The sequence below is a fragment of the Leptodactylus fuscus genome, chromosome 1 (assembly GCF_031893055.1).
Source record: "Leptodactylus fuscus isolate aLepFus1 chromosome 1, aLepFus1.hap2, whole genome shotgun sequence".
Classification (NCBI taxonomy): Eukaryota; Metazoa; Chordata; class Amphibia; order Anura; family Leptodactylidae; genus Leptodactylus; species Leptodactylus fuscus.
The window spans coordinates 73,200,384-73,214,281 of NC_134265.1; the positions used below are offsets into that span (position 1 = coordinate 73,200,384).

Sequence of the window (13,898 nt, forward strand, 5' to 3'; positions counted from 1 at the left end):
AGTATTTATCATGGTTATATTATACTCGTCCACACAAGTGCATTGGACTCCCAGGAGTAAATACAGCATCTAGGCAGTTAACTACTGTATAATAGTGAGAATTACACTAGGAATGGCTCGGCAGCCATCCGTACTGTGTGACCTAAACAAGCCGCATGCTTAATTCCTTCATTATCAGTATGCTAATGATGTTCCCCCACCCCAATGGTGGGTGTTTCATAGTAACTGAGCTTCATGTGCGGTCACCCTCAGTGATTCTGATGCAGATCTATCTAAGACCAGCGTCCCTTTGCACATAGAGCATCCCCTTGGAAACGGAGGCAGGACAGCAATATCCCTGCCAACTGGTTGAGGATCCCTCTAGTTAGCATAATGCAAGGTGCTGACGTATAGGCAGTGTATTGGAGCTCTCCTGAGGGCTGGTTAATGTAGGAGGTGCCATGCTCATAAATAGTAGGCATCTGTGCAGGTGCATTTGGCTAGACATCACGTCCATATGCTGTTGCGAAGAGTATATGGCTGCAGTCTTCTATTATAGGCTTGGGTTTGATGGCTGATTGTTAATAAATGCATTTTCTGTAATAATATGGCTGGGGTCTGGTACTATGCACTATGTTCAGTCACACTGGTAAGTCACAAAACGCGTTGAGTGAATAGAGCTCTATTAGACGTGAGAGATGTTGGGCAGTATCTCCCAGGGGGACATCACTGAGGGGCATTACTAGTTGTATCTCAGTGTGTGATTTGCCATTCTGACACCTCCCTAGGGATAGCTGAGTAGATGGCTAGTAATGACAGGGAGCAGTCCAAGGAGCTGTGATTTACTTCCTCCCCTCCCTGTCTACTCTATTATTCATGTTAACCCCTTCAGGGGGTGTATTTGCTAGCTCCAATCCTCTAGATACGACTTACTGTATATATCCTTGGCATAGAGCTTTTCTTGTGTATTAAGGTGTAATGTCTCCATACATTTTAATCAATGAACAAAACCATTCTGTATTTTATTATCTTTCCCCCAATTCTGTGACCTTAGATGATATAAAGAGAAGGATATTGGGTTTACACAGTGGTAGTGATGGCAGCAAATCCACTAAACAAACTCCAAGTGTGCCTATAAATACCTCTGGCTTTCTCCTCACTCTGCTGTGTGACAGGAGCAGCAGGCACAGCCTCACTGTCACATCTGTGGGAACCCTGCCCTGGCTGCACCTAGTCACACTGGGGGCACTGGGTGCCAGTCCCTAAGCAGCAGGGTCTCTTCTTCTGGGCACACAGACCCTGCCTCCTTCTCCTGCTGCTGCCCCATTGGCTGTGCTCTGTGCTCTATTGATTGAGGAGCTGAGCTGAGTGCCTGTGTCTCATTCCCCCTCCTGGCAGCCCTGTCCTCCTCTACCTCCCCGAGATGCTGAAAGTCACTCTCCCCTCCTCGTCCTCCTCGTCTTCCTCAGCATCCTCCTCTACCTCCTCCTCCTCTTCCTCCAGGTCTGGCAGCACTGCACCGGATTACTGGATCGATGGCTCCAACAAGGACACCTTGGCCCATTACTACGAGCTGGAGTCCGAGCTGGGACGGTAAGTGGAGCATAGCATGCCTGGTGAATGCAGCGGTGCTTCTCTGTACACTCAGCAGCTCATTCAGTAGAGAAATGATGGAAGTTCCAATCTATAGATATGAATGGGCAGGAGCCATGAGAGGGGAGATGCTGGTGTGTGGATGGCAGAGGCTGGGTAGCAGAGCAGATCATCACCAGCATGGTTGTCATCAGAACATCCCATTCTTACAGAAGTCTTCAGAGACACCAGGCATTCTTATTCACACCACATCTCAGGACAGCAGCCCAGGATCTGCCTGCAGTCTACCTGTTATTAAGCTATTACACATATGTCTCCTTCTGCTGTGCCTGTCTGATCAGACATGGAGCTGAGGACTGGCCACTCTTCCTTCCACTACATGGGATTTGATACATATAAGCCATTAGGCTGTGATTGTATCTTGTTGCACAGCAGGTGGATCACATAGGATTAATCTTGTTGCCCCCTGATGGAGATCAGATGTTGTCTCCACCTTCTTGAGGTCACTGTCTTCACTTTGCCTGATGTGTAACAATAGAACTAGAGAATGTGTATATATTTATTGTACTTATACATTGGAAAGTGATATTATTATAATGTATCATTGTTTACATCCTGCCTTCCTATACAGTATGTAGGAACAAAATGATGTATTATATCCAAGAGAGATTGTGTGATACTTTCATGGATAAGCTCCTGTTCGTGTTATATAGAAAATTAGCTTTTCATAATTCATTGCGATTTGTTGTCAAGGTTGGTTTTATGGGTTTTCTACATACAGTATATTATTATAGCTACAAATAATCAGTATGGATACTGTAAATGATTATTTGTCACATCATCAGGGAAAAGTAGGTTACAGTATATACCTAAATGCTATTTGAAACATACATATATATATATATATATATATATATATATATATAATTTGAAGATTGACTGAAGATTGACTGAAGATATATGAAATTTTTCATTACTGTTTCAATGCCACCCAAAATCTCAGTATCTACAACAAATGTTTAAAAAGTAACATATTGCCTAGAAGCGAAGGTGCAGTAACCCTGGACGGCCTGTGTGAATAGCATGTATTTCAGCTGGGACAGGGGATGCATAACAGCATTAACTTCCTACTCACACCATCTTTTTTAATAAAAGCTGTCATAATAATGGTGTACTGTATAGTGGACATATAGTGAGGTATTTTGTCATACCAAACAGAAGAAGACTATGAGTAACTGCAAAAAAACAGGCATTTTCTCCCAACTCTGTTCTTTTGTCTTCTTATTGGCAGCTGCATATACAATGCACAACAAATTGGCAAAAAACAACAATACCCTCAAACGTAATATACTTCATGGCAGATACTTGTACAATTTACTGCATACAACCTGGGTTGCTTGAGGTTGCCTTGTGGGCTGACATCACTTCGTGCAAAACCCTCAACCATTCAGTTTTAAAAGTATTTGCCGTTCTAGCATCTTTAGGTAGGGGTCCATTGTTGGACACTGCTGTCTCCTTAAAGTGGTAAAGGGGCTATGGGTTTTGCAATTCCCGTAAACTGCTTGGTCTTCAAGATATTTCCAATGGACCTTCTGGTTACTATTTCTTATTGTTAAACCAATTTTTTAAAAACTTATGGAACAATATTATGTCATTTAGCACAATCTAAAGTGAAAAGCCTAACTCCACTCAAATCCCAAAATTTCATGTGCCCCAGATATCACACTCACAATTATTCCAGAATCTACATGTTGTTTTGTTAAGTCATATGGCGCTACTTTACCCTATAGGGTGGTGAGAACACTGTGGGTACCGTTCTTTCTTACCAAAACGGTTATCCTCAATCATAGGATTTCCCCTATTGTGGTCACAGTACAGGGTAGAAGATATCTCATGAAAGCTTGTGTTCTGCACCATACAACCACATTACACTCCCTACTTGTTGTACTCCACTCTGATGGTATCCGGCTGTTGTATGGTTATGCAACTCACCAGTTGAAATCTGTACTAATATGTGTGCTCTCCAATTTTATGGCTGCCAGTAATTCAGGTTTCTTAGGTTGTTATACTGCCTACCTGACCTGCTCTATGGTTGTTGCTATCTATCAAAATTTCCAAGCCTACCTGAGACAATGGCTCTGGTTGTGGCTTTTCACCAAACATCTGATCCATTACTATGTGTCCAATAAAGCTAATGCCTCCTGTTCTGGTAGCCTGCCAGTGACTTTCCCTGTAGCGCCCCTTAGCCATCACCTTTTACCTTGTTGCTTCCTTAGTTGAGAAGGTTAAGAAGCCATAACCAGAGATCCAGGAGCCTTGTCACAGCTTTAGACAGCGGTGCTGTGACCAGTTATTTACTTTCTTTCACAGTATACTAGGTGTCGCCTCTTATGTCTTATATTTCATAATACCCTTTATTTTACTGCTGTCTTTGTTTCTTATATGCTTTCTCCTAGCCAGTCCGCCATGTATATCTTCTCCTCACTAGGGACCCAGTAGATGCTTCCCCCTCAAAGTTGCAGAAGTAAAGCATTTTTTACTACTCTTTATAGTCTCATTGTATTTGTTTTTCTTTACAAAAAAGTTGTAGCACTTATTTTGGATGTGAGCCTTCACCGACAAGTCACACCAGACACATCTTTAGGTTTTGTGCAGAGTTAGGCTCTATTCACACTGTGCTTAAACCCTTGGAGCTATATATTGTATAGTGCATTGGCATTTACAGTGGCATACTGTATATCATCAATTGGCAGGGTATTTGGGTATCTCTCTGTAAAGCAAAAACCTGCATACAGCATTTGACATACATTGGGTTAATGGGGCTCTCTGGAGGTTTTTGGTGTATGTGTTTAGTGCATATGAACAATGCCCGGGGCTTCCATTTTAATGTTTTATGTGCATGTTACAAAACGCTTTGATATGCAAAAATATATTTCGTTGTATGCCAATTTTCACTGGGATATGCAGCATTCATATGTTTTGGTAAATCTGATACACCTCTGTAGAATCATATAAGGAAAGCCTCACAAAATCCCTTTACAGGGATTGCCATGCTTATCATGTCTAGACACAAAAACAGCGCAGGTAACATTATTTGTACACTTTTGATACACTGCTGAGAAAAACTTCCTCCGAATAGTATGCCATTTGACTCTCCCCTAAATACACTTGCCTGCTTGGCTTGCTTGAGTGGACATTTGTTCCAGTAAGGAGAGAGGAGCACGAGTTGGATAGACACCTTTGACAGCAGCTTATCTCCTTTGAGAAAGATTGAGCATGTTCAGCATGTCTAACCCTTCTTTCCCAGGAGATATGCCATCGGAGAGGAGTCAGAATGTCACTATACACATTAGATGGTTAGCTGGTCCTGCCAATATCAACAGGATTGGCCAACATTCATCTAATTTGTATGGCTACTTTTAGTCCTCACTTGAATAAATGCAATAGGGGGCCGGGCATTTGGGCTCTGGTTATTTTTATTTCTTCATTTATGTGCCAGCACTAAAATGCCCAAAGGGCTTCTTCAGTCATTGAATGAGTTGGATATAGTCAGCACCATTATAACCGCAGTCCCTATATTAACTGTATTTTATAATACAGAAGACTTTCTAAGGCTCGCCATTTCTTCAGTCGACAAAGTTTGGGTTTGGAAGGTACAGAATTTATAACATGTGAAGTTTGCAACATGGTGGCTCAGTGGTTGGCGCTGCAGCCTTGCAGCTGTGGCATCTTGGGTTCAAATCCTGCCAGATACAACATCTGCAAGGAGTTTGTATGTTTGCCCCGTGTTTGCGTGGATTTCTTCTCATACTCCAAAGACATACTGATAGGTAGAAATGTGCATTGTGAGCCCTATATTGGGCTCACAATCCACACACACACAAAAAAAACCGAATTTATAACGTGACAAGCAGCACCTAGACCTTAGCTTGTCACCAGATGACATGGTCCTGGTTCTAAATGGTAAATGACATTACTACACTACTAAGCAGCTCGGCGTTCATCCGATTAATTACTGTCTTATTTCTTTTTAATCAGATTTCTTTTTCTGCTTTGAAGTTATGTAAATCAAAGTGTTTAGGGAATAAATTATAGAAATTAACATGCAGGAGAAAATAAAAGCAGAATATTTGCAAAACAATTGACTTTGCTGTAACTTTTATTTATCATATATCCTTAGGGTGTAATTACATGATATGTCAGAAGGGCAAGGAAATCCAACTGTGTCTTTGGTCAGTTTAGATCCTAGATGATAAAAAGCAACTCACCATGTAGAGATTGGTAATGAAAATTGCATTTACTAGTTAATTTAATGCTACAAACAAGTGTATATGTTGAATTTGCAGGTATCTGCTCTGGTTGTAGAGTTATCGGTGCCATTAGATTCAGTACCAATATCACTGTAGTACTGTTAGATGGGCTGGCCTTACAGCTCAGTGTTATTGTTGGTCATTGCAGAGCATCCCTCCTCCCCAACAATACAAGACTATAGAGGTGTACCATCACTCCATCATTCCTCACTGAGGACACACAGGAATATGTATTATGGCACATGTTGAAGGACATGATACGTCCTTTTTAATACAGTGGCACGAGTCACTTGTGATGTACCTCAAAGGTTTTTCTTCGGTCCTATTTATCTTACTATTTTTGTTGGGGACATACAGTAGATGACATATATACTGCTGGCCAGCTGCGTTTTGCAATGAAAGGGTTGATTTTCTCCTTTATGACACTGGAAGGCTAAGTATCAGAAGTCTTCTCAGTCCTACTCACCAGAAATCGGGAGTAATAAATTTGCAATCAGCAGACCACAAAGCATCATAGGAAATCAAAACGGAGATCAAAGTTTATCCATATAGTGTGGCTTCTGGGCCCGGTCATAGCTGCCCAGTGATCAGAATATCTTACTCCCACCTCCAAGACTTTTCTCGAGCTGAACCGGTTCTCTGTAATACTCTTCTCTGGACAATCAGATTAGTCCACAGTTTCAGATTCTAAAACACATATCTTTACTTAGGATTGTCACTGTACCCCATCAAACTTTTCTACATTTCCTCACACTAAGCATGGATTCACACTTCTGTAAGAGACTCTGAACCACAGAATTTGCAAGGAGGACTTTTCTCTCTGCCAATTTCAGTATAAAACTGTCGGAAACCTAGCGAGCTCCATTACAATCTAAGTTTCCACGTGTAACTGCTTTTTAAGCTGACAGGGTCTCCATCTTTTGGGTGCCCATGCGGACCTGAAGGATGGAAACCCAAACCCTAGTATGAACCCTAGCGTAAGCATTTCTTATCTGAAGCTAACCTTTTCACTTTATTCCTCAGAACCTGAAACATCCATCCAAAAGTGACCACTTTGTGAACTTGGTATCTCTACATTCACTGATACCAGCTGGTGACTGGCTCATACAGTTGCATTTTTATTACTTTATTTACTCAAATATGGTGGAACCATTTTACTGACATTGTGCCACCTGTTTCCTCGTAAATGGTAAACTCTTGCGAGCATAACCCTCATCCCTATTGTTTCATATGGCAATCATTTTGTTACACTGTAATGTCTACTATTGTCTGTTCATCTAAACCTTTGCTCTTTAAAGTGCTGTGGAATATTTAATAATAATAAAAGTATTACTTCTTATTATAGTAATATTGACAACCATGAAGATTAGATGGGTGAGGATCTGATTCCCAGGATAAGGGGAGATTATATAGAACATGTAGTCTTTTCTGCCACCAAACTTCAATGCTTCCATACTGCAGTTCTGTATGTAGTAAAGGTATAGTTATTTACACTATGCTCACGTGTGCTACATGAATATATAAATACATAATATGCTACAAACTTGTTTCTATTGATCTGAAGCAACTGCAGTCAGTATGGCCAATGTAGTACATGGTATAGGTCAGTTCAGCTGTACGACAGGGTCAGTAAACAAGATACCGTAAGATGTGGACTAACAGAAGCCAGCTTATATCTGCATTCATCAGCTATGTATTAACATAAATCTCTATTATTAGATATTACCTGAGTACACGACATGACTCAGTTATTACTGTGTTGTGGATACGCTATTTGAGCATGTTTTGTAATCCTGTGTATATGGGAGGATTATTTGGTCAGGACTGTTTGCTGTTTAGTTGATAAGAATCAGGATTCCTTAGAATGAGAGCGTCCATTACATATATCATCAGGTTTCTGTTTGATTTTCAGCTTTTGAGAAATGAAGCCTAGATCCTTCAGACAATCTGAAGACTATTTGGTAACAACTCTAGGTGGCTTGGTTACTGTCCCTCAAGTTAGTTACAGACATTGGACTTCTATTGGGTGACTCTTCCCTACAAGGGTTGGCAGATAAGGGTTGAGGTTAACAAAGATTAACCAGGTTGCATTTTGAATATGTGGTATTATTGTTTTCCTTGATATTGCCAACGTGGCGCCACCTAGTGAGCCGCAGCCAAAAACCCCTGTGGAAAAAACTGTGGTGGAAGTGCATCATGCTTTTTACGCAGAGTTTTCCTCTGCAGCTATTCTGCTTCTATTTCACCTATATGGAAAATACCAGAGTTTCCATAGGTATAATTGACATGTTGTGATTTGCAAAAATGTAATAAATCACAGCATTTCCGCTGCGGATATTTTTCTGCAATGTGTGGATGGGATCAGCCAGAATCCCATCCACTTTGCAGGTAATGTAAAACGCTGAATTTTTTTTACACAATGTGGGACTCAGCCTAAAAATGTTTTCCAAGCAAATGATATTGATGACAAATCCTTATGATTGGATCAGATCGGTGTGGGTCCTAGTTGTAGCCAATTAGCTCTTCTCATCAGGTTCTACACAGAGCTGGAAGCAGATAGCCCTGTTCTCATTGTAGTGGCTGTACTCAGCACCTATGGAAGTGAATGGGAGCTAATCTGCAATAACTTAGCACACAGAGAATAGAGCTACCTGCTTCCAGCACTGTTCTCTCTATAGTGGTTGCTAGAAATAGCTGATTGGGGCAGCTCCAGATGTCAGATCCAAGCCGATCTGTTATTCAAGACTTGTCGTTCCTCAAGGATAGGTCATCAGTAGTTTCTGCCTGGAAAATCCCTTAAATTTATGTAAACATCTGTATAGAAGTGTACAGAATCGACCCAATGATGTTAGTATATTGGGCCATTTTGGAATGTTAATAGTGGGTTTAGGTGTGGAAGCTGGTGGTTGAATAATCATTTGGCTGATAGCTAATGTGTAAAGCCAGAATAACTAAGGCTAGGTTCACATCTGCACTCAAGTTACTGTTTGTGGGGTCTGCTAGGGGATCCCCCAAACGGAAAGCTAATCCACATAAAAAGCGGTTACTTTAAGAAACCCACGGACTTCATAGGCTATTTTTCATGCGGAGAGGGAAACAGAGTTCCTGAACGTACTACAAGCGCTGGTGTGAACCCAGCATAAAGCACATTTACTTGGCAGTTTTTATTTCTCACATTATCTATATTAAAGGATGACAAGGGACGCATGACCATATTTCTCCTCTTGCAATTCCACCTGACCCTATGACATGACTGAATGATCACCACTTTGCGTAATACCCTATTGTATTAATAATCAGTTTAGACAGATGCCATCATGAATTGTGGCCACACAAGGAGTCTGAATAGATCCAAAATCTCCATTCATGATAGAGCCCAAGCCAGGTGATTAAGTATAGAGTCTACATTTCCTAGTCTATAAGAAACCAGTGGGGAAGATAAAGCAATATTTCAGTATAAACAGCCTATAATTTTACAGTGATGGACATTCTGTAATTTGAAAAGATGACAATGAATTTATTAGCTGTGGACTAGCTTAGTATATTGGACTTTAAAGCAGCTCTTGTAATTGCGAGGTGTAAGTAGATGCCACGTGGCATTATGTGCTCTGTGACTCCCATTGATCACTACAACAAGCATTGAAACTTTTATTTTTCAACTCAGATCTTCACATCTCCTAATGTACAGTCAAAAGTCTTCCATTCACTGCTGTCGGATGGTAGTGCTGCTTTCTTATGGATGCGAGTACAGGGTACATTGTGAATGATGCCTTGCTGAAAACGCTACACTCCTAGCCCTATAAAAGCCATAGAATGTGGGTTATCCTGAGATCCTTCCATATCCCAAGGGGTGCTTAGTAACACTACAATACAGCTCTGCAAAGATCTAAATGAATTCTAAATACAGTAAGGGCCCACTGTATATCAACCATATTCAACATCTGTAGTGCAGTCCAATTCTGACGGACTATACACGGACCCATAGAACTGGAATGGGGCTATACACACACTTCAGTTTGTTTCACATATACCATTTGTCCTGTCCTGTATTTCCTGTTGTGGTCCGATTTTCCAGATTACGACATTTCTATTTGTAATTCATTTTTTTTCCTCCATAGTTGCTGTAGGATACAAATTGACCTGTCTAAATGCAGCCCGAGGCTGAAGTCCTACGTTGCAAAAATGCAGCAGTTTACAATACCTGCAAAGTACATGGGATTCTGGCTAATCTCATCCACACATTGCAGAATAAAATCTGGAGCGGAAAAGCTGTGTTTTCAAAAATGCCCACGTTGTTGAAATTGCAGCAAATCAGTTATACATGCGGAAACACTGGTGTTTTCCGTATGGGTGTAATAGGAGCAGAGAATGCAATGAAAATGGTTTTTTTTTTTTGCTGTTTTCTTGCTGTATTTTGCTATGTGGGGTTTCAGCATTAAAGTGCTTCTGTCAGCAGTAAATTCATTATAAACCTAATTCCAGTACCTTGTAGAGGTGATTCTACAGTTTCCAAATGTGTCTTTATTATTCAATTTTCATGTAAATCAACAATGTATTCCTCTATATCTATAGCCGAAGTTAGAACCCAGGCAAGCTAAGGGAATAAATTAGGGACCTATATGAAAATAGGGCTCCAAAGCTGAATAACAGGCATATCTGGAAACTGTAGAATCATCTTTACAAGGTCATGTGATTAGATTTATATCCCATTTTATGCTGACAGACTCCCTTTAAGGCCGGGGCCCCATGGGACGGAAACGCCATGATTTGCCTGTGATGGAAATGCCATGGGGAAAATTGCAGCATTTTACAGTAAGGACAAAGTGGATGGGATTCCAGCGAATTCCATGCCGACTTTGTGGTAAAAACCGTGGGGCAGACATGCCGCAATTTCCAAAACTGGTTTTGATAATCGCAGCATGTTAATTATACCTACGGAAACGCCCATCGGTATAATTGTAACAGAAAGTCAGCTGAGGAAAACGAAACAAACTTTCTGTCTAAATTGCTACAGAAACTGCAATCTGTTGCCGCCACAGTTTTTCCTGCAGCGCTTTTTTGCTGCAGGACGTCCCGTGGGGCCTTAACCTAAGTGCAAGTTTTCCATCCTATTCACTAGCCACTTACTCATTGGCTTGTTATTTTAGCCTCACAAGTAGAGGTCAGTGAGTGACATATCCTGCTTGATACTTTATTTCAAATGTCTGAATGTGTAACATACAGTATGTGGACATGTTGGTATTTGGTCAGAACCAAAGAAAGAGAGTATGATGGTAGTCGTTCTTCAGAGCTGAACTCAGTGTGTGGAGGAAGCTAGGGTAGAGGCGGCAGAAGGCTTTATGTCTTCTGGCCGGTGTCTCCTTGAGTCAAACTGTTATTCTATTTTGTATTCACCCAGCATTAAGCAATGTCTTGAAGAAAAATGACTACTCATGGCATGGAATATAATATGCAACACAGTGAGTGGGATTGCGCTTCTGAGTAATATAATAAAATGATTTTCTGTAATAATAGTTTTGAGAGTTATATATTCTACAACCTTAACATTCAGCCTACAGAGCTTGGACTCGTAGAAAGACAAGGAGAGTGCTCTAGGATCTGTGATTTGTATATATTGCTTGCTGAGACTGGTTGTATTCAATCATTCTGAGGAAGGGATGTGATCTTAGAGACCAGTGACTACAACTCACTGAATGATTTAAACATGACCTTCTGTACAAAGAATCTATATAAAACACTATGCATGCCACTAATATATTCTTACTAAAAAAAATTATTGCTTGACATGTTTCAAGTTTCATGAATTAGGCTAAATCCCCATGTAGCGAGCCACAGCAAAAAAAAAAAAAGCCTGCAAGAAAAACCAAGGGTTTTCCAGCTTTGCTTTTCATAGAAATTCTAACTCAATTATATCTATAGGGAAAAGCCAGCATATACATAGGTGTAATTAACATGCTACAATTTCCAAAACTGCAACAGTTTTGGAAATCGCAGCATTTCTACTGCGCATATTTTTCTACAATATGTGGATGGGATTCGCTACGAGGGCTGTAAAACACAGTGGTTTCTGCCACGTGGGGCCCCAGCCTAACAGACAATATCCTGCCATAAATTGCAGCTATAGGTGCAAATGGCTAGCGGAAAAAAAGGACACCAGCGGTCTACATAGGACTCTCTTGTATGGAGGCAGATTTTAAGGCGGATTCCATCTTAAATTCCGCGCCATTTTGTCCCGTGTGAACTAGCCCTAACTATGACTCCTTCATAAATGGCTGACAGTCATGGTCTTACAGAAGCAATATGTGACAAACAATGTATCTAACTGATTAACAGTAAATAATATAATTTAAAATAATTAATTTTTTTTAAGATCTTTACCGACTCTGACTCCAGCTAGAACTGGCCATGACTCTGACTTCACCTGCCCCTGTCACCCACAGTTATAGTGGTGTATTTTAAAAAAGGTTTTTTAAAAAATAAAGGTCTGGTTCACATCTGTGTTCAGTATTCCATTTGGGGAGTGCGCTTGGGGACCCCCTGAATGGAATACCGAACACATTGACAAACGGTGAGCAGACCCCATAGACTATAATGGGGTCCGTGTAGTTTTCCACGCAGTGTCCACATGAGTCATGCAGACTCTTGAAACACACAAACCCCATTATAGTCTTTGGGGTCAAGATGTTTTGGAATTATTAAGGTCTCCTAATAATTCTGGCACCTTTTTGGAGTTCCCAGAATTTAAATCTGTGCCAGCCAGGGACTGGCAAACATGGTAAGAATAATTCATACTAGTTAAAGCTGACCCGCCGAGGTGTCTCCACCCAACGCCACCCTTTGGCTTAAAAAGTGGGCACATCGATGGATGTCCGGATGATGAGACTAGTTTTGAGCGAATAGTATTCGTCGAATACCTGGCTCCCATAGGAATACATGTTAGCAGCCGTCAAATATTCACTGCGCTTAACCCCTTGGTGTTCAGCCGCTTACACGCATTCCTATGGGAGCGAGGTATTCGACGAATAGTTTTGAATACTATTTGCTCAACACTAGATGAGACATCATTAGATTGCTAGGATATTGGGGCAAATCTTTATGAAACTCTGACTTTATTTCTGTTTAATCAGAAATTAATTAAAAAATTAATGATTACAATTAAATTAATAATGATTAATAAAAATAACCATTTATTATTTTGTGTTGTGTCTATATTGCAGATAAATAACCTGAAGTTACTTGGTGCATATTAACCTATGAAAAGACTGAATGAGTTCACATTCCAGTCCATTGTGGTGATAATTATGCTATTCATAGTTCTTACATATCAGTCATTCTTTCCCAGTGCATTAAAGTCATCACTAGGAACATTAACAAAGATATATCATAAAAAAATATGGACAAGTGCATTTCATTGAAAAATGTTGTTATGATACAGTCACTACATTAAGCCTCATAATGTGCATATCAAATAGCAGGAGATATAGAATGCTGAGAGCAATGAAATATGGGAATACTAGGAAATAGATAAACTGTGCGGGTATATTACTTGTGGAGATGTTTAACTGGTTTATGAATATAAAATCTCATATAACCTATGTAGAAATATGCCCTGCCTTTCTCAGGGACTGGGAGAAGTGCCCATCTTCTGCCTCTAAAGATCAGTGCTTATTTTTTTGCCCCTCTAATCCCCTTCACTACCAATTCCTAGTTATTATACATAGTCACCATTTCCCTCTGTGGCACCCCACATACATGTGCAGTCCCCAGCAGAACCTGCCTGCTACTTTGCTACTTCTCATGATATATATATATATATATATATATATATATATATGAAACGTGAGCAGTTGCTTTATATATCCAATACTCTAATAAGGGCTAATAACAGAGAACAACAATGAGCAAGTGCTGTAGTCCTCTGATAATGGTGTATGTCAGTGAGGCTAAGAATGTACAATCCTCCGATAATGGCTGTGAGAAGGTGACAGGCAGAGTGCTGGAGTCTTGGTATATCTC

General features: G+C 40.4%; 1 protein-coding gene across 1 annotated transcript in view; it reads left to right on the forward strand.

Moving 5' to 3' along the window:
- The first annotated feature begins 1,210 nt into the window (after positions 1-1,210).
- CAMK4 (calcium/calmodulin dependent protein kinase IV) overlaps positions 1,211-13,898 on the forward strand; it is a 173,725-nt gene continuing 161,037 nt past the window's right edge. Inside the window, exon 1 of the mRNA XM_075272257.1 lies at positions 1,211-1,572. Coding sequence (XP_075128358.1) covers positions 1,403-1,572 — 170 coding nt within the window. The 5' untranslated portion in view covers positions 1,211-1,402. The remainder of the gene's footprint in view (positions 1,573-13,898) is intronic.